This window comes from Emys orbicularis, chromosome 20 (genome assembly GCF_028017835.1).
Source record: "Emys orbicularis isolate rEmyOrb1 chromosome 20, rEmyOrb1.hap1, whole genome shotgun sequence".
Taxonomy (NCBI): domain Eukaryota; kingdom Metazoa; phylum Chordata; order Testudines; family Emydidae; genus Emys; species Emys orbicularis.
The window spans coordinates 23,646,482-23,666,663 of NC_088702.1; the positions used below are offsets into that span (position 1 = coordinate 23,646,482).

At 63.7% G+C, this 20,182-nt stretch overlaps 1 protein-coding gene across 1 annotated transcript; it reads right to left on the minus strand.

Annotated features, from left to right (window-relative positions):
- Window positions 1–12,150: 12,150 nt before the first annotated feature.
- LOC135892265 (guanylate-binding protein 1-like) lies at window positions 12,151–19,971 on the minus strand. The gene is made up of 10 exons (XM_065419965.1): window positions 19,794–19,971; window positions 19,225–19,352; window positions 17,921–18,030; window positions 17,477–17,679; window positions 15,809–16,042; window positions 15,089–15,369; window positions 14,500–14,712; window positions 13,312–13,414; window positions 12,530–12,723; window positions 12,151–12,297 (listed from the first exon to the last, which is right to left on the minus strand). The coding sequence occupies exons 1-10, from the start codon at window positions 19,969–19,971 to the stop codon at window positions 12,151–12,153; spliced, it is 1,791 nt and encodes a 596-aa protein (XP_065276037.1).
- Between the last annotated feature and the right edge of the window lie 211 nt (window positions 19,972–20,182).

Sequence of the window (20,182 nt, forward strand, 5' to 3'; positions counted from 1 at the left end):
GGCGCCTGGCTGTGCCGTGCCGGGGGCAACCTGGGGGCAGCAGGGCGGAGTGAGGCTGGGAGGGGGCAAGGAGGGGGCTGTTTCCACTCCCCCCACCAAAGGCAGCCAGGAGGGGGTTGGGGCTGGGCCGACAGGGGCCACTCACCTTGGCCAGGACCGGCAGGGCGGGTCGAGACGCCTGAAGCGGGACCACGCGCTCCATCTGTCCAGGAGAGACAACGGGGGGCAGATACATCATGGAGAGCGAGAGAGCGCGGCCGGATCTGCCACCCGCCAAAGGGCTGACGCGCCCCGTCACCTGCCACAGAGCCGCTCAGCGCCTTTCCCCTCTAGGGGGCGCCAGCCCCGATGCACCCCAGGGCAGGGACGGGCTGGCTCAGGGGGGCGGGGAATGAGACACTGGGCCTTTCCCTTCTAGGGGGCGCCGACCCCGATGCACCCCAGGGCAGGAACTGGCTGGCTCAGGGGGGCGGGGAATGAGACACTGGGCCTTTCCCCTCTAGGGGCGCCGGCCCCGATGCACCCCAGGGCAGGGACTGGCTGGCTCAGGGGGGTGGGGAATGGGACACGGGGCCCTGCTCCACTAGGGGGCGCCGGTCCCGATGCACCCCAGGGCAGGGACGGGCTGGCTCAGGGGGGCGGGGAATGGGACACGGGGCCCTGCTCCACTGGGGGCGCCGGCCCCGATGCACCCCACGGCGGGGACTGGCTGGCTCAGGGGGGCGGGGAAGGGGACACGGGGCCCTGCTCCACTAGGGGGCACCAACTCCCACCTAGCTACAATGCTCCATGGCTATAAGTGGTTCTGTGTGTGACATGAGTTGCTGGGTCTCAGCCCAGTTCCGAGCAGGAAGCGCCCCCCCCCCCAATACGGCCCAAGCCCCAGATCTCTCTAAGCCGAGCTGGAACCAGGAACAGCCCCCCCCACACGCCCCTGCAGCCCCTTCCCCCCAGTCCCTGGGGCTGCCCCCGACTGACCTTGGGCTCCGGCACCGAGGGCTCGGCAGTGCTGGCTGCTAGTCTCCTGGGTGGGGAACCCCCCATGGGGTCCATTGGGTACCCCACGGAGTAATCGCTGCCTTCCTGCTGGGAGCAGAAACCCCCCTGTTAACTGGAGCCTTCCCTGCCCCCACCCACTGCACAGATCCCAAGGGACCCCCGCCCTGCCCCCTCATGAGCCCCTCTGCTTCCCCCAGCTCCCATCCCCCCACCGCACAGATCCCAAGGGACCCCCTCCCCCATCCCCCCATTGCATCTCCCAGAGCCCAGCCCCCACCCACCACACAGATCCCATGGGACCCCGTCCCACCCCCCCATGAGCCCCTCTGCATCCCCCAGCTCCCATCCCCCCACCACACAGATCCCATGGGACCCCGTCCCACCCCCCCATGAGCCCCTCTGCTTCCCCCAGCTCCCATCCCCCCACCGCACAGATCCCAAGGGACCCCCTCCCCCATCCCCCCATTGCATCTCCCAGAGCCCAGCCCCCACCCACCACACAGATCCCATGGGACCCCGTCCCACCCCCCCATGAGCCCCTCTGCATCCCCCAGCTCCCATCCCCCCACCGCACAGATCCCAAGGGACCCCCTCCCCCACCCCCCCATTGCATCTCCCAGAGCCCAGCCCCCACCCACCACACAGATCCCATGGGACCCCGTCCCAGCCCCCCATGAGCCCCTCTGCATCTCCCAGCGCCCAGCCTGCTTCCGCCCAGCCCCTCCCTCACCTGCAGGCCATTGCAGAGCTCATTCAAGAGAACGGGCTCGTCCCGGGACAGCAGGTCCACGACGCGCTCCAGGAAATCAGCCAGGACTGGAGAGAGAGGACAGAGCAGGATTCGGTGGGCTGGGGGCTCCTGTCCAGTCACCCCCCTCCCCCTCCGCCCTGGTCTGGCTCAGGTACTGAGGTGTGTGCTGCTGCTGCAGGGTGGGCTAGGACTCCTGGGTTCCGACCCGGGCTCTGCGCTGGCCTGCTGGAGGCAAGTCACGGCCCTGCTTTGTGCCTCAGTTTCCCCTGCTGTACAAGGGGGACAATGGTGCTGACCCCTTGGAGATGGATGGCTGGGAGGCACTAGAGAAGAGCCAGGGATCGTCATCGTTACAGGCAGCTGAGTTCCTCATTCCCAGCCATCGAGGCGGGTGATTTTCCAGCCCGAGGCCGGGGCCAGAACTGGGCGACTGACGGGCTCTCGGGTCCTGGCAATTCCAAAAACGCACATTGTTTCGAATCGAACGAAAGAATAAAACTGCTCAGAACTTCCAGCCAATTGAAAAGCCCAAATCCTGACCTTCCACCGACACCCCGAGAGCCCCAGCCTTCGGGGGCAGTTTTTCGGTTTAAATAAAATAGGAAATCTCAAAATGGAAAGTTGTTTTGAACCAAAAAACAGACTTCTGCCATTTGGGGAAGTTTGGGTTTTTTTCCCCCCACACCAACAATATGGAGAAAGCAACGGGAATACAGGGGAAATGTCTCTGCTGCCAAATCTGCATTTGTCACCAAACAAATTTGTCCAGCAGTACCCAGGTTCCTGACTTTTCACCTAGAATTATCACTGCTACTTATTGGGTGTATTACGGTAGTGCCCAGACACCCTGGTCCTGGCACACGACCTGTTTGCACTAGGCGCTATACGCTAGGATTGCTATTTATTAGGTGTCTTACGGTAGCACTGAGGCCTCCCGGTCCAGGCCCATGATCTCATTGCGCTAGGCGCTGTACAGACACCCCATAGGCTGCCCACCCACCCCCAGCCAGACACTTACACGCCCCATCAACCACTCTGTTCCCCACCACGGTCTTCGGGCTCCGGCTCAAGGCGTAGTCCTTAAAACGCCCCATCTGCTCCTGGAACATGGGGTGCAGCTGGTCTGCGGGAGACGGCGGCTCACCGTGCCCTCCATCTGCTCGGGGGGAGCAGAAATGGAACAGCTTCCGGCAAGGGAATAATCTCTGTACGCAGCTGGACGGGGAGTCCTCCGAATCTGCGAGAGAAAGGGGGGTGGCGGGTGAACCCTGGGGTCACACCGAGTGGCAGGGGACGCTGAGGGCAGAGATGTGGCCGCTCTGGGGCAGGGCGCGGAGGCTGTTTCACACCAGTGCTCGTTTAGGACAGGAAGTGAAGCAGGCTCCTGTACCCCTCTGAGACGGCAGGGTGAGTTGGGGAGGCAGGATGGAACCTGAGCTGGGCTGGGGACCAGCCCGGACGCCGGGGTTCCTCTCCCCTAGGGGAAGGGCCCCGATGGCCATGCACCTTGCGGGGAGCTGAGAGCCGAGTCCAGCTCGTGGTCCGTGGCTTCCAGCACCTCGTCCAGGCAGGGGTCGGGCGCCACGTCCCGCAGGCACCACACGAAGTCGGGCAGCACGGTGCTCAGGAGGAAGCTATTCTGCCAGGAGCACTCGTCCAGCACTCGCACCACCCGGGGCAGATCCCTCACATACCTGCAGGGGGCGCCGTGAAGGAAAAGAGAGGGTCGAGCGACGGGAACCGAACTAGGCAGGGGTGGAGCAGGGTGGGGCAAATGGGACATGGGGCATTTCCCCTCTGGGTCACCAGCTCCCATCCGGCCCCAGGGCAAGGAACTGGCTCTGGGGGGACGATGGGGAATAAGGCCCGGGGCCTTTCCCCTCTAGGGGGCGCCGGCTCCCATCTGACCGCAGGGCAGGGACTGCCTGGCTCAGGGGGTAGAGAACGGGAGAGGGGGCCATTCCCCTCCAGGGGGCGCCGGCCCTGATCCAGCCTCGAAGTGGGGGGACCAGCTGGCACAGAGGGGCAGGGAATGGGACACGAGGCCTTTCCCCATCAGGGGCGCTGGCCCCGATCCGGCCCCAGAGCAGGGTGGGGGCCGTGCTGGGAAGGATACGTCAGGCGGTCGAGCTGCCTCTGGGGGTCGCCCTCACTCCTGGTGTTATAGACAAAGACGCTGCTGAGCAGCACGTTCAGGAGGAAGAGTCGGGAGAGCTTCGTCTCATCGCCCTGCAACGGCAGCGAGAGGCACATGAGCAGCGGGTCTAAGCACGCCCCCCCCTGCTCTAACCACTAGACTCCACTGCCCTCCCAGAGCCGGAGAGAACCCAGGAGTCCTGGCTGCCAGCTCCCCCTCTAACCACTGCACCCCACTGCCCTCCCAGAGCCGGAGAGAACCCAGGAGTCCTGGCTGCCAGCTCCCCCCCGTCTAACCACTGCACCCCACTGCCCTCCCAGAGCCGGAGAGAACCCAGGCATCCTGGCTCCCAGCCCCCCGCCCTCCCCACACACACACATTCACTCTAACCACTGCACCCCACTCCCCTCCCAGAGCCGGGAGAGAACCCAGGAGTCCTGGCTGCCAGCTCCCCCCCCCCAACCACAGCACCCCACTGCCCTCCCAGAGCCGGAGATAACCCAGGAGTCCTGGCTGCCAGCTCCCCCCCCCCAACCACGGCCCCCCACTGCCCTCCCAGAGCCGGAGAGAACCCAGGAGTCCTGGCTGCCAGCTCCCCCCTGCTCTAACCACTGCATCCCACTGCCCTCCCAGAGCCGGGAGAGAACCCAGGAGTCCTGGCTGCCAGCTCCCCCTCTAACCACTGCACCCCACTGCCCTCCCAGAGCGGGGAGAGAACCCAGGAGTCTTGGCTGCCAGCTCCCCCCTGCTCTAACCACTAGACCCCACTCCCCTCCCAGAGCTGGGAGAGAACCCAGGAGTCCTGGCTGCCAGCTCCCCCCCGTCTAACCACTGCACCCCACTGCCCTCCCAGAGCCGGAAGAAAACCCAGGAGTCCTGGCTCCCAGCCCCCCCCACACACACACACTCTAACCACTGCACCCCACTGCCCTCCCAGAGCTGGGAGAGAACCCAGGAGTCCTGGCTGCCAGCTCCCCCCCTCTAACCACTGCACCCCACTCCCCTCACAGAGCTGGGGAGGGAACCCAGGAGTCCTGGCTCCCAGCCCCCCGCCCCCCCCCCCACACACACACTAACCACTGGACCCTACTACCTCTTGCTCGGGGAATCCCTCCGTGTCCAGCAGCACCAGGGCCTGGTCAGGCTGAGTCGGGTGGGGCAGGCACCACACCCAGATCCCCGGGGAGCGGGGGAAACCTGTGGGGACGGAGAGGGGCACTGAGTGGGGGCTGTGGGAAGAAGGGGAGAAGGGGAGGCCCCAGGCGGCAGTTCTGGGAGACCCAGGCGGGCGGAAGGATGGGGGAGGACCAGGCAGAGGGATCAGGGAGGCGCAGGTGGAGGGGTTGGGGAGGCCCAGGCGGGCAGAGGGATTGGGGAGGCCCAGGCCGCGGACCGGGGAGGCCCCAGGCGGGCGGAGGGATTGGGGAGGCCCAGGCCGCGGACCGGGGAGGCCCCAGGCGGGCGGAGGGATTGGGGAGGCCCAGGCCGCGGACCGGGGAGGCCCCAGGCGGGCGGAGGGATGGGGGAGGACCAAGCAGAGGGGTCAGGGAGGCGCAGGTGGAGGGGTTGGGGAGGCCCAGGCAGGCGGAGGGATGGGGGAGGCCCCAGGCGGCAGATCTGGGAGGCCCAGGCAGGCGGAGGGATTGGGGAGGCCCCAGGCGGCGGATCGGGGAGGCCCAGGCAGGCGGAGGGATGGGGGAGGACCAGGCAGAGGGGTCAGGGAGGGGGGGTCGGCCAGGCGCTGATGGAGGGTCAGCGAGGCCCAGCAGAGGGATAGAAACGTAGCTGCGATTCCCGGGCCAGCGGGGCCCCCTGTGACCATCCAGCCTGACCCCTGACAGCCCAGCCCAGAGACCGGCCCCCAAACCAGCCCAGAGCCGGTCACCGGGAGACCTGCCCCGTCCGCGATGGAGACGCTCCGCACGCGGCTCCCCTGGTGAATTCCCCTCACCCGTCACAGCTGACGCCTGATTCCAGCCTGAATAGATCTGGACTCCCCGTCCCGCTGGGACTCCCCTCCCCCCTCTCCCCTATGGGTCGCGTCCCCCCTTCCAAGGTTTCATCCTCGGGCTTCTGCTCTGACCCTCTGCACCTGACCCACCTCCTCCCTGAGCAGAGCCGGAAGGGCCAGTGTAGGCGCCCGCCCTGGTGCTGCCCATTTTCCCCTTTTCTCCTCCTCCAGTGACGTCCCTCACGCTGCCCCTCACTCCCTCCCCCCAGCCCGGCCCTCCGGAGCAGCCGGACCCCTCTGGCCAACACCCCAGCTGTGCCAGGGATCCCGTCGCGGCTCCGGGCAGCCGGTTCAGCCACAGCTCGGTTTGCCTGCCAGGACTCCCCGCTCCGCGTTCCCCGCGCTCCTCGCATCAGGGCACAGGCATCGGAGACGCTGGGTGGGCGGGTCCCACAGGGACCCCCAAGCCCAGCTTTCAGCTCTGTCCAGGGCTGGGTGAATAGGGGGAGGCCAAGGCGGAGAGTCTGGGGAAGCCCAGGCAGGGGGGTCAAGGGAGGCAGGGGAGGCCCAGACGGGGGAAGCCCAGGCGGGGGCACAGGGGGATGGTGAAGACACAGGCAGAGGGAACGGGGAGCAATGGGGACCCTTCACTTCACCTTCGCCCTGCCCCGCCAGCCGGTCCATGAGGAAGGATTTCCCGGTGCCACAGGGCCCGAAGACAGCGAGGACGTGGAGGGGCCGGGTGAGGCCTCGGAGCAGGCCCAGGGCGGCCGGGTTCACCCGCAGGGCACCAGAGCTGGGCACCGGCTCTACCAGGCAGACGGGCTCCATGGCGTCCGTGGGGGGTCGGGCGCACGGGGCTGGGGGAGAGAGGGCAGTGTTACACCAGAGGCAGTGCAGTGGGGATGCCTGTCGCCCACAGAGCCTGGCCCATATCTGGGAGCCACAGCGCCAGGGGCTCTGGCCAACGGTTCGGGCCCATCTGCTCTCCGGGAGCGGGACCAGCCCAGGGCCCCGTCCCCAGACCTGTGCTGTGGAAGGAGGGATTTGTGGGTGTTCGGCCAGCTGGTACCACCAGCGCCAGGCCCACCCCAGGGCACCCACTCTGCACAAGGAGGGGGCAGAAGGGACCCGCTCTCCAGCCACACGGCCCCTCTGCAGGGAGCTGACTGGCTCTGTTTCAAAGAGGGGGAAACTGAGGCACAGAGCAAAGGCAAGGCTGACGACAGATCCCAGCCCCCGCTGCTCTAACCCACTAGACCCCACTCCCCTCCCAGAGCCGGGGAGAGAACCCAGGAGTCCTGGCTCCCAGCCCCCCCTGCTCTAACCCACCAGACCCCACTCCCTTCCCAGAGCCAGGGAGAGAACCCAGGAGTCCTGGCTCCCACCCCCCTGCTCTAACCACCAGCCCCCTGCTCCCCTCCCAGAGACGGGGAGAGAACCCAGGAGTCCTGGCTCCCAGCCCCCCTGCTCTAACCACCAGCCCCCACTCCCCTCCCAGAGCCAGGGAGAGAACCCAGGAGTCCTGGCTCCCAGCCCCCCCTGCTCTAACCACCAGCCCCTGCTCCCCTCCCAGAGCCAGCGAGAGAACCCAGGAGTCCTGGCTCCCAGCCCTGCTCTAACCACCAGCCCCCACTCCCCTCCCAGAGCCAGGGAGAGAACCCAGGAGTCCTGGCTCCCAGCCCCCCCTGCTCTAACCACCAGCCCCCACTCCCCTCCCAGAGCCGGGGAGAGAACCCAGGAGTCCTGGCTCCCAGCCCTGCTCTAACCACCAGCCCCCACTCCCCTCCCAGAGCCAGGGAGAGAACCCAGGAGTCCTGGCTCCCAGCCCCCCCTGCTCTAACCACCAGCCCCCACTCCCCTCCCAGAGCCGGGGAGAGAACCCAGGAGTCCTGGCTCCCAGCCCCCCCTGCTCTAACCACCAGCCCCCGCTCCTCTCCCAGAGCCGGGGAGAGAACCCAGGCGTCCTGGCTCAAACCTGGCTGGGGCCGTGCGAGGACCCCAGGCTGGAGCGGAGATGGGGTGCCGCAAGCTGTGAAGTGTCCCCGGCCTGTGGGAAGCAGGACTTTCACTTTCACTTTCGCGGCTGCCGACACTTCCCCCCACCCGGCAGTGAGGAGTCCGGTGGCACCAAAGACTAACAGATTGATCTGGGCGAAAAGCCCCTTCGTCAGCAAGCGGATGCCCAAATCAATCTGCTCGTCTTTAAGGGGCCACCGGACTCCTCAGTGTTCTTGTGGATACAGACTAACACGGCTACCCCCTGATACTTAGCGTTCAATCCGTGACCCTACGGGGGGAAGCGGGGAGCCAGGACTCCTGGGTTCTTTCCCTTGCTCGGGGTGGGGTCCAGGACTCCTGGGTTCTAGCCTGGCTCAGGGACGGGGGTGGGGTCCAGGACTCCTGGGTTCTCTCCCTGGCTCGGGGAGGGGAGTTTGAAGCTCTGTGTTCAGCATTCCTCTGTTATTGTTCATGTCGCTGCTGCCACCGTCAGGAACTAAATGAGAACGAGAAACGATTCCCCCACCCCTGCTGCTGAACAAACGCTAGACTGGCAGCCCCCCGTGCAGACACCCCCTCTCCCAGCGCAGGACGCAGCCCCTCTGGGGTGGGGCAGGGGCTGGGTATATGGGGACCGGGTCGGGGGTGGTTATATGGGGACCCCTTGCCCGGCGCAGGACGCGGCCCCTCTGCAATGGGACAAGGCAGCAACTTACCACCATGACCAGTAGCACTTTGGGACAGGAAGTTAAGGGCAATGTGTGACGAACTGGGACTGTTCTTAATGTGGTCTTTGAATGCTGAGTGGGGAGTGTGGCTAGGACGGTCTGCACTGGGGGATGGGAGACTGACCGATGGAGAATACCTGAGCATGTAACGTGAGAACCCAGGAAGGGGTTAGAGGCCAGGTGACACCTTTGCCCGGGAAACTGAACAAAGGCTGTGGGAGGGGTCGCTGAAGGCAGAGTCTGAGGGGCTGGCTAGTGACCAGGGTTGGGAGGCAGACGGGGCTCTGACCTCCCAGGGGGCTAGGGTGCCCGAGGACCCCAAGATGGACCTAACTGAGGGGGGTCCTATTGTCTGTGCCTGCAAGACCGGTCTTGGACTGTATTCCTGTCGTCTAAATAAACCTTCTGCTTTACTGGCTGGCTGAGAGTCATGGTGAATCGCAGGAAGCCGGGGGGGCAGGGCCTTGTGTCCCCCCACACTCCGTGACACAATGTCTTACCCGCTGACTGTGCAAAGGGAGTGAGAGGCTGAGCTGAACTGAGTCCCCCAGCAGGGGTTTAGTGGAGAACTGAGGTCAACGCCCCAACCCAGGGAAAACGGTCCTGGCCTTGGGGCTAAGACGACTCTGCCATGTCTGCTGGGCCAGGCTGCAGCACAGCATGCTGGGAGCTGCCACCTCCATGGGCCGCTCTGCAGTGGTGCATGCTGGGAGCAGTTGCCTTCATGAGCCCCACACAAGCAATGCCTGCTGGGAACTGTCCCCTCCCTAGGTCATGTGGGAGCAGTGCATTCTGGGAGCGCTTTACCTCCCTGGGTTCCAGCAGCGTATGACACTTTCAAAGGCCAAACCTCAGATGAAGCAGTGCATTCTGGGAGCTGTCGTCCCCACAGGCTACCTTGCAGCATTGCATGATGGGAGCTATTGCCTCTGGGAGCAGTGATTGCTGGCAGCCCTCACGTCCATGGGCTGCACTGGCGCATTGCATGCTGGGAACTACTCCAGCTCCATGGGCCAGGGATGCCATTTAGGGGAGGAAAGGGGGTCTTTCCCCCCTCCCCCCAAGTTTCGGTACATGTCCTAGCCCCAGGTGGAGCTCTTAACTGTACAGCCCTGGGCGGGTACAAAAATGTGTATCCACATCCGATCCGCAAAATTTGTCTGTGGCTCGCCGCTCCCGTGGCTTACTCTACTTACCATGGCCGGGCTGAAGCCAGAGCCCGGTCAGGGAGAGCCGCGCGGGCAGCTGTGGGGAGCCCCGGCAGAGTCACGGACCCTCCAGCTGCCCTCGGCCAGGTGGGGAGCCTGGGGGGTGGGGATACACCCAGGGGCTGCTCTCTGCCCCTCCCCACCCTGCACCGCGGGCAGGCGGAGGGTCCACCCCGGCTCCCCACAGCTCCACACTGGAGGAGCTGTTCAGGGGTTGCTCAGGCCCTCTGCCCAGGGCAGGTGGAGGGACCCAGTCTCCCCACAGCTGCCCGCGTGGCGCTCCAGCAGGGGCTGTGGGGGGAGCTCGGAGCCACACCCCGGCCACGGTAAGAACCAGGCCGGCAGCTGGGAGTCTGGGTCTCTCCACCTGCCCTGGGCGGGGGGCCCGAGCAGGCCCCAGCCAGGGCAGGTGGAGGGTCTGCACCACGGTTCCTCACAGCTGCCCGCCCGACTCTTACTGTGAGAGCCCTGCACAGATACGAAATTTGTATCCGTAGCCACGCTGCTATCCAGAAAAATGGTCCACAGATATAAAGCGGATACCCACAGATTTGCAGGGTTCTACTGGAGCGTGAGCTCAGAGAGGTGCCGCTCCCAGCTTGTGTCCCAGGGTTTTGTTTACAAACGGGGGCAGGGTGATTCAGAGAAGAAAGGGCTGGGTATGAAATTAAGGATCTGAAAGTCCTTAGATGAGCCTGTAAAACAGGAATCCCTCTGTGTGCGGGGGGGTTGGGGGCATTGACAACAGAACACAGAAGACACCCAGCCATGGTTACATTCAGAAAAGAGGGAGAGGTGAAAAGAAGGGGTGAAAACCAAGGGAAGGGCTAGTGGCCCCATCACCACAGTATCTGAGCACCTCACAACCTCTAGCCTAGGTCTCCTCACACCCCTCGGTGAGGCAGAGCAGGGCTCTTATCCCCATTGTACAGATGGAGCACTGAGGCACACACAGACTAAGGGCCAGATTTTCAAAGGTATTTAGGCCTAGGGGGATTTTCAAAAGTGCCTAGAAGGCTTGGTGCTTTGTAAACCCCACTGGATACCTGGCTGCATCTTTGGGTGCCTAAAGACCATTGAAACTCTGTCCCTAAGGCACTGGCCTGAGGTCGGCCAGAAAATCCATGGGGCTGGGGGAGAGAGTAAAACCCACGTCTCTCAGGGCTAGCACCCCATCCACTGCACCAGCCTTTTTCTCTGCTGCATGCTGGGGGGTGGGGAAGGAGGACTCTGATAGATGGGAGCAAAACCAAGTGTAACGATGCGGCCTCTGGCGGGACACAACTGAGAGTGTCAATTCAGGACAAATTGCTCAGAGCAGGGCAGTTACAACCCCAGGCTGGGGTTTCTCCACCTCTAAGGCACCAAACCAGACAGACAGAGAGGACTTCGGTCTCACCCACTGGCTAACCACGAGTCACACAAGCAATTCCCTCAGACACTCCAGTTTCCCAGTATCACCACCAGTGCCACTCGTTATGGGGACAAATGGTTATGAAAACCAATACCCCAGTAAAAGAAAAAAGGTTCTCCCGATCCCAAAGGACCAAGCCCCAGGCCAAGGTCAGTATACAAATCAGATCTTACCCACAAATCACGCTGTCGCCAATCCTTTAGAATCTAAAATCTAAAGGTTTATTCATAAAAGAAAGATAGATGAGAGCTAAAACTGATTAAATGGATCAATTACATCCAGTAATGGCAAAGTTCTTGGTTCAGGCTTGTAGCAGGGATGGAATAAACTGCAGGTTCAAATCAAGTCTCTGGAACATCCCCAGCTGGGATGGGTCATTCAGTCTTTTGTTCAGAGTTTCCATTTGTAGCAAGGTTCCTCCAGAGACCAGAAGCAGGATTGAAGACAAGATGGAGGGGTTTTCAGGGCCTTTTATAGCCTCCACCCCTGCTCCAAGTAGGGTGATCAGATGTCCCAATTTTATAGGGACAGTCCCGATTTTGGGGTCTTTTTCTTATATAGGCTCCTATTACGCCCCACCCCCTGTCCCGATTTTTCACATTTGCTGTCTGGTCACCCTAGCTCCAAGCTTGGTGAACTGCAGAAAGTAAATAGCCTAATCATCTAGATTTTTCTACAATAGTTTCAATTGTTGTATTCAAGAGTTAGTAACAAAGTAAGAATAGACATTAACATTGTCAACCTAACTGCAGTGTCCCTTCAGTGACTTGCCACAAGATGTCAGAACATGTTAGTATTAGAGCTGAGTGGGGCTGTTTATTCCATTTTATTTCTTTATATAGCAATTAAATACAGAGCTCCTATCAGCTAATTTCTAAGTTATTATCTGCAAAACAACCTGAGAGTTTTCAGGTGCCTGCGTAGCCCCTGGAATCACGGTTAAAGTTTCCTCTCACCCCCATCAGAATCCGAAATGGTACCACTTGCGCCGCTTGCGCCGCTTTCTCTTGTTCTGCATCTCCTGCATTTGCTGCATCTGCTGCTGCAACTGCTGCTGCATCTGCGCCGCCTCCCTCTGGAACCTCTCGCACAGCAGCTGCGCCTGGTCCTGGGGGATGGAGCCAGCGGAGGGTTAGCACCACTGACACGGGGCTGTGGGGAAGGGGGCAGCTGGGATAGAATCCAGGAATCCTGGCTCCCAGCCCACCCTCACTTTAACCCACTAGACACCACTCCCCTCCCAGATCCAGGCTAGAACCCAAAAATCCTGGCTCCCACCTCTCCCCCACCCTAGGCAACTCAGTCCCAGTCCCAGCTCCCCAGGGGCCCGGGGCAGGTACCTGCAGTTTCAGGGCCAGCACTCTCTCCTGCTCGGCCAGCAGCTGCCTCCTGTCCTGCTCCATCTTGGCCGTCAGCTGCCGGACGTGCTCCTCGTGGCTGCGCTCCTGGTCCTGCAGCAGCTGCTCCGTCCTGGCCTGCATCTCCTGGCTCAGCTGGGCCTCCCGCTCGGCCGCCTCGGCCCGCGCCCGCTCCGCTGGGGGGGGGGGGCACATGGTCAGGACCAGGGGTTTGGGGTGCAGAGGGGGGCCTGGCCCAGGGTCACTGGGTCATTGGCGCCCAGGAGGCACCGGATCTATAGAGCCAGAGCCCTGGCCCTGGGGTCTCCGCATCCATGGGCTCTGGATGTATGGGACCCTGGGGGTCACATCATCTTTGGGGCACTGGATCTATGGGGCCCTATGTCACAGCATCTATGGAGACTAGGAGTCTCCAGGCCTGTGGGGGCACAGAGCCCTGGCCCTGAGGTCACAAAGTTCATGGGGTACTGGATGTATGGGGCCCTGGGCTGGGATCACTGGACCTATAGGGTGCTGGGGTCACAAGGCCTTTGCCACCACAGAGCCCCTACCCTGCAGAGCCCTGGCATCTGTGGGGTCCAGGAGTCACAGGATCTATGGAGCCGTGAAGGCCAGGGGTCACGGGGTCTATGGGGCCATGAGGACCAGGGGTCACGGGGTCTATGGGGCCATGGCGTTCAGGGGGGTGAGTCTGTGGCCAAGGGATCACCAGATCCATAGGGCCGTGGGGGTCACAGGACTACGGGCCCCAGCTCTGGAGTCACCTTCGATCTCCCTCTGTCTGTCCGTGAGGCTCTGGTCCGTCTGCAGGACGGCCTGGGCCACCGTCTCCTTGGACTTCAGAAACTCCTGCAGCACCTCGGCCGCCTGGGGGCACCGGGGAGAAAGGGGTTGAGCTGGAGCCCACACCCCCTCCCACTTGCCTCCCCCAGATCAAGGGGACCACAGCCCCTCCTGCCTGCCCCCCCCCCACACCAGCCCCCCCAATCGAGGGGCCCACACTGCCTCGACCTGCCCCCCCACTGATCATGGGGCCCACAGCCCCTCCCTCCTACATCTACCCGCTCCCCCACACAGACACCAGGGGACCCCAGACCAGCCAGAGCCTCCACACTGCCCTCGCATCCCATCAGCCAAATATGAGCCCGGACCACAAACTGACTGAGGGATCCAGCGACGCCATCGATACTTCTCCCCCCCAGGGCGCCTGCGGGCTGCGTGTGCAGCTCAGAGCCACGGCCAGAGACAGAACCCAGGAGTCCTGGTTCCCAGCCCCCTGCTCTCACCACCAGACCCCACTGCCCTCCCAGAGCCAGGAGAGAACCCAGGAGTCCTGGCTCCCAGCCCCCTGCTCTCACCACCAGACCCCACTGCCCTCCCAGAGCCAGGAGAGAACCCAGGAGTCCTGGCTCCCAGCCCCCCCTGCTCTAACCCACCAGACCCCACTGCCCTCCCAGAGCCAGGAGAGAACCCAGGAGTCCTGGTTCCCAGCCCCCTGCTCTCACCACCAGACCCCACTGCCCTCCCAGAGCCAGGAGAGAACCCAGGAGTCCTGGCTCCCAGCCCCCTGCTCTCACCACCAGACCCCACTGCCCTCCCAGAGCCAGGAGAGAACCCAGGAGTCCTGGCTCCCAGCCCCCTGCTCTCACCACCAGACCCCACTGCCCTCCCAGAGCCAGGAGAGAACCCAGGAGTCCTGGCTCCCAGCCCCCTGCTCTCACCACCAGACCCCACTGCCCTCCCAGAGCCAGGAGAGAACCCAGGAGTCCTGGCGCCCAGCCCCCTGCTCTCACCACCAGACCCCACTGCCCTCCCAGAGCCAGGAGAGAACCCAGGAGTCCTGGTTCCCAGCCCCCTGCTCTCACCACCAGACCCCACTGCCCTCCCAGAGCCAGGAGAGAACCCAGGAGTCCTGGCTCCCAGCCCCAATTGATGCTATTCAGCCAATTCACCATGATCCCTTTCCCTGGCACCCTCTGGTATTTCTCCACCATCTCCCGTTGGTCGGCCAGGAGGCGCTGGTAGCCCCCGGGCACCGAGTAGCTCCCCTCGCAGACCCGCTCCTCCAGCTCCTGCGACAGCTCCCTCAGCGCGGCCGTGCACCGGTCCGACGACGCCACCTCGTTCTGGTGGCAGAGCTCAGCGCGCTTGGAGTCCAGCTTGTCCTGCAGAGAGAGGGGACATCGGAGCTGGTGCCCCATGGAGGGGAAAGGCCTCGTGCCCCATTCCCTGCCCCAGAGAGCCCGCCAGTTCCCTGCCCTGGGGCCAGCACCCCCTGGAGGCCCCATGCCCCATTCCCCACTCCACAGAGCCAGCCAGTCCCGTCCCTCCGCCCCCGGGGGCCAGATCAGGGCCAGCGCTCCCTAGAGGGGAAAGGCCTCGTGCCCCATTCCCTGGCACATGGAGCCAGCCAGTCCCCACCCTGGGGCCAGATCAGGGCCAGCGCCCCCCGGAGCGGAAATGCCCCGTGCCCTGTTCCCCTGTGGGTCGCTGCAGGCTGGGGCAGGAGGGGCTGTGCCCCCATCGCAGGGTCCCTGGTACCTTCAGCTGCCGCTGGTATTGCTGCTCGTCGTCCTTGAAGGCGCGCGCCATGAACGCCCGCAGCGCCTCCCGCTCGCACTGGGCGTGCAGCTCCAGCAGCTCCTGCACGGTCTCCGTGGGCAGCGCCGCCCGCCGCTCCAGCTGCTCCTCGTAGACAGCCACGGCCTCCCCCACCGCCGCCGAGTTCTCGATCTGCGCCAGGGCCAGCACCGCGCTCTCCATGCAGGGCACCGCCCCGCTGCGGATGGCGTCCACGTAGGTCACCGCCAGGTTCCCCAGCACTGCCGGAGGGGGCAGGGTCAGCGCCAGGTTCCCCAGCGCGGCCGGAGGGGCAGGGTCAGCGCCAGGGGGCCCAGCATGGCCGGAGGGGGCAGGGTCAGCGCCAGGGGGCCCAGCGCGGCCGGAGGGGGGCAGGGTCAGAGCCTGCTGCACATTCACCAAGCCTGGGATGCGCCCCCGTCCCCAGCCCTCTCAGAACGTTCTCCATTCCCCGTCCCCTGCCCCCAGGTATGCACCTGGGACATGCTCTAATCCCCTTCTAGTGCCCCCATTCTCCTGCCCCCAGGATGAGTCCCCATCCCCATCTCCCTGGGACGTGCTCCAATCCGCATCTCCATCACACATCACAGCCCTATCCTCTCCCAAGGGCCGCGTCCCCATCATCTCCTGAGGGCCAAACCCCAGTGCCCCCCTGAGGGCCGCTCCCCGATCCCCACTCACAGGTGCCCGTCACCACGTGGCCGCCGGGGAGGGTTTTGGTGCCCGCGTGCTGGTGGATGTGGCTGCAGAAGCACTGCGCCGGCTCCAGGAAGTCGGGGCTCAGCGCTGCCTCGGGCAGCTCGTCCAGCCGGGCCAGGTCGCGGCGCGAGGCCGGGCGGTCGAACACGAAGCACTTGCGGGAGGGGAAGTACTGGCGCAGGTATTTCTTGGGCAGATCCAGCTTCTCGGGCTGGCCTGGGAGAGACTGCCAAGGTCAGAGCCACGGGCCCAGCCAGCCTGGTACCCCCAAGCCCCTCCCCGCTGCCCCCATTAGACCCTCAGCCCCAGTCAACCTGGTACCCCCCAGCACCCCCCTGCTGCCCCCATCAGACTGACCCTCTGTACCACAAAGTAGCACCCTAGAACCCCCATATTCACACTGTTATATAATTATGATGTGTTTTGTACACAGTCTGCCTTGTGAGGGATCATTCTAAAAGTCTTGATCTCTTGAACATTAATACCCTGTTGGATTGGATATGCCAGCGCTGTATGGGGAGTTACCGCGTTTTGCTACGTGTGCGTTACTGAAATAGGTTGTGAGGTTGGGAACACCCCACAACCAGCCTTTCAGGTGTAACAATGGAGCAGCCAGACGTGCCGACGGCCCATTGAAGGGAATCCACACTCCCAATGGCCGTCCCAGAGACTTCTGAGAGAGCACGCAGACATTGGAGACGGCTTGACCAACGGGCCTGCCTGATCCCCATGTCAAAAGATCTTTCCAGCAAGCTGGAAGAAACTATAAAAGAGGGGAAGTGACATCATGGCTTGGCCTCAAACCCCCAAAGCCCAACACCTGGAGGACAAAGACTTTGAACTGGGGAGGACAGTCCCGGGCTGGAGGCCAGTCCCAGCCTGTGTATTGAGGATCTGTGACCGGCTTGTCCCATTTGTCAGGGTGAGACACTGCTTGAGTTAAATCCTGTTTAGTTTGTTGAACTCAGACTGCAATCAACTTTGATCTCTACACTTATTACTTATAATCACTTCAAATCTCTCTGTCTGCAGTTAATAAACCTGTTCTATATTCTACCTACAACAGTGCATTTGCTTGAAGTGCTTGGGGAATCTCAGCTCAGGTTACCAAGTCTACTGTATGTTCTCTCCACATCGAGGGAGGGGACGACTGGGTAATGAACTTACACTGGCCAGGCTTCTGACCAAGGCAGGACAGTACAGCTCTGGGATGCAAGGCTGGGGAGCTGGGGGAATTGGCTGCAGCCTCTCGATTGGTGGTTCCTGAGTGGCCGGGAGAAGCATTCGTGTAACTCAGGTGGGGGTGTCTGTGGGTGCCTGTGTGAGTGAAGTGACTGCCAGGTTTGTGGCTTAGCAACAGCATCACAGTATCAGAGGGAGACTCCAGGTTGGTGGGACAGAGGGCTCAGTGGTCCCACAGTCCAGGTTGTATCCTGGGGACCCCCCCAACTCACAGACCCACGGGCCCAGCCAGACTGGTATGCCTAGCCCCTCCAACTGCCCCCAGCAGACCCATGAGCCCAGATAGCTCAGCATCCTGCCCCACAGATCAGACCCACGGGCCCATCTACCCTGGTATCTTGCACCCTCCCTGCCCCCCAGATGAACCCCCCAGGCACAACCTGCCCGGTCCCCACCCATGGTTGGCACCTTCTCTGGGTTTCAAGGCGTTCTCCAGGTACTCGTCCTCGGTGATCTCCCGCCCGTCCAGCTTCAGCTGCAGCGCGAAATCCCGCACGGCCCACACGAAGGCCGGGAAAAACCGCACGAACTCGGCCGAATCCTCCCCCTCCTGTCGGCTGCCCCCACCTGCCGCCTTCACCTTGATGCGCTCCGTCAGCTCCGTCACGTAGCTGGGGGCCAGCTAAGGAACCAGAGACACGGTGCCCCCTGCAGGGAGTTCCTGAGCCCAGCACCCACAGCCCTCACCCCACTGCCCCTGAGAACCGCACCCAGCGGTGGCACTGGCTACTGGCACCTGCCCCAGACCCCTGTACCCATCAGGGTTCAACAGGTACGACCCGGTTATGAGGGGGCATCCCAGCTGCCCCCACCTCCTGGACTCCTGGGTCCCTCCCAGCAGGGGCAGGATACTGCAGCTGCTCCAGGGCGCACTGGTCGATGGTGCCCAGGCTGTTGTAGACCAGGGTGCCGCTGAGCAGCACGGCCAGCGTGAAGATCCACGCGTCGTTCTTCGCATCGCCCTGCGGGGAGGAAAGGGAGAAATCGCAGGGCGGCAGTGTCGGACCCCACTGCAGAGGGGTGGGGCAGGGTGAATATGGGGCAGGGAGCTGGAGCTCCCCCTGCAGGTCACAGAGGGAAGCACACCCCTCAGACCCCACTGCAGAGGGGCAAGGTTTTGGGGTGTTATGAAGTGGGAGATTTTCTTAGTGTTTTGCATGAACACTGTGTGTGCCTCTGTTTCCCCATGTGCTGTGTGTGTAACGAGGAGGTGGGAGTGGGGTTGTAATTGCAGGGGACCAGGTGTGACCTCGCCTAGCAGCCGGGACCCCGGACACCGGCCTGGAGATTGGGGACCCAGCAACTGGTGACCGGGGGGCCCAGCCCAGGTTGGGAGCAGCCAGTTCTGGACAGTGGGGGGCCAATGGGCTGAGGAGAGAGGGGCCCAGGGACCTGACCAGCCAGGTCCAGCCAGGGGGGAACAAAGGACGGCAGAGAGGGGCCCAGCGGCCTGTTCACCTGGGACTGAAGACAAAGGGCGGAGGAGGGGCGGGTGGGGGAGGAGATTTAGGGGGCTGGGCTGGAAGGAGAGGGCTGGGCTGGGCTGGGCTGGGCTGGGGACAAGGAGCAGCCGGACCCATGGGGACAGGACAGACCCAGCTGGCCGGGGCTGAGACTGGCCAGGCCCGAGGGCCCTGAGAACTGCCTGGGCTGGGTCCAGACGCTCAATAAACCTCCTGTGTGACGCTGGCAGAGTCACTGCAGGCTGGAGGTCTGGGGGGGAGGGGGGGAATTGCTCTCTCTGGGGGTGGGGGTCCCGCGGCCCAGATCGAGGGGACTCCCTGAGAGGGCCCATGGCAGAGACAGGCTGCTGAGGGCTCAGAGGTGCAGTCCCAGGAGGTGGCAGGGCCAAAGGGCCTGCCTGCAGAGAGAGCGTGCGATCCTCGCGGGGGGCTGTCACACTGAAGGGGGTTCCTCTAAGGGACCTGGGAGTATGTGACAGGGGGATATGGGCAGAGAGCTGGAGCTCCTCCTGCAGGTCGGGTGTGTGGGGAGGGGAGGGGGGATATTGGGCAGGGGAGATAAACCCATGCTGACCCCTGGACCACCCACCCCCAGACCCAGAGCCCCTCCCCTCCTCCAGGGGGTGCTTGGTCTCCCCAGGACTCGCTTAAAGTCTCCCTGGAGCTGAGACCTAGTGCCCCCCCCCCCATCACCTTCTCCACGTCGCCCAGCCCCTCGGTGTCCAGAAGCACCAGGGTGTGGCCGGCCCGGCGGGGGTGGGGCAGGCACCACATCCAGATGCCCTTGGTGTGTGACTGGATGGTGGAGCCCAGCGAGAACCCTGGGGAGAGAGGGGCGGAGCTGGGACAGACGCAGAGCGAGGGAACCCAGGAGTCCTGCCTCCCAGCCCCTCACTTCCTGCTCTAACCCCTGCACCCACTCCCCTCCTAGAGCTGGGAGAGAACCCAGGAGTTCTGGCTCCCAACCGGCCCCTCCCGCTCTAACCACTTAGCCCCCACTCCTCACCCAGAGCCAGGATAGAACCCAGGAGTCCTGGCTCCCACCCCCCTGCTCTGACAACTAGACCCCACTCCCCTCCCAGAGCTGGGGGCAGAGAGGGGCCAATGGGATTGATTGGCTGGCGCTCACCTATGACCTCTGTCAACCCTTCCCCACTACCCTGGATCACCCCACCGGCCATATAGCCTGGTTTTCCTCCCCACTCCCTGCCCCCGGATCAGCCCCACGGCCCCATCCACCTCATATCCCCCCCAGCGCTCACCTCCCCAGTCCTTGCCGGCCAGTCGGTTCAGAAGGTAGGACTTGCCGGTGCGGTACAGCCCAGCGATGGCCACCACCACCACGGGCTGGCGGACGCTCTGGAGCAGGGCCAGGGCTCGCTGGTTCAGCTGCAGCTCCCCATCCGGGCTGTTCTCGATCAGGCACATCGGCTCCTCCATGGCGCCTGGCTGTGCCGTGCCGGGGGCAACCTGGGGGCAGCAGGGCGGAGTTAGGCTGGGAGCAGGGGGGCACGGAGGGGGCTGTTTCCACTCCCCCCACCAAAGGCAGCCAGGAGGGGATTGGGGCTGGGCCGACAGGGGCCACTCACCTTGGCCAGGACCGGCAGGGCAGGTCGAGACGCCTGAAGCGGGACCACGTGCTCCATCTGTC

Excerpts from the sequence above, each read along its gene's own strand:
- LOC135892265 (XM_065419965.1), bottom strand. The coding sequence starts at position 19,971 with ATGGAGGAGCCGATGTGCCTGATCGAGAACAGCCCGGATGGGGAGCTG. Across the intron at positions 18,031-19,224 it reads GGCTGGGCGACGTGGAGAAG|GGCGATGCGAAGAACGACGC; the intron begins GTGATGGGGGGG and ends TCCTCCCCGCAG. Across the intron at positions 12,298-12,529 it reads TGCTGGCCCTGAAACTGCAG|GACCAGGCGCAGCTGCTGTG; the intron begins GTACCTGCCCCG and ends TCCATCCCCCAG.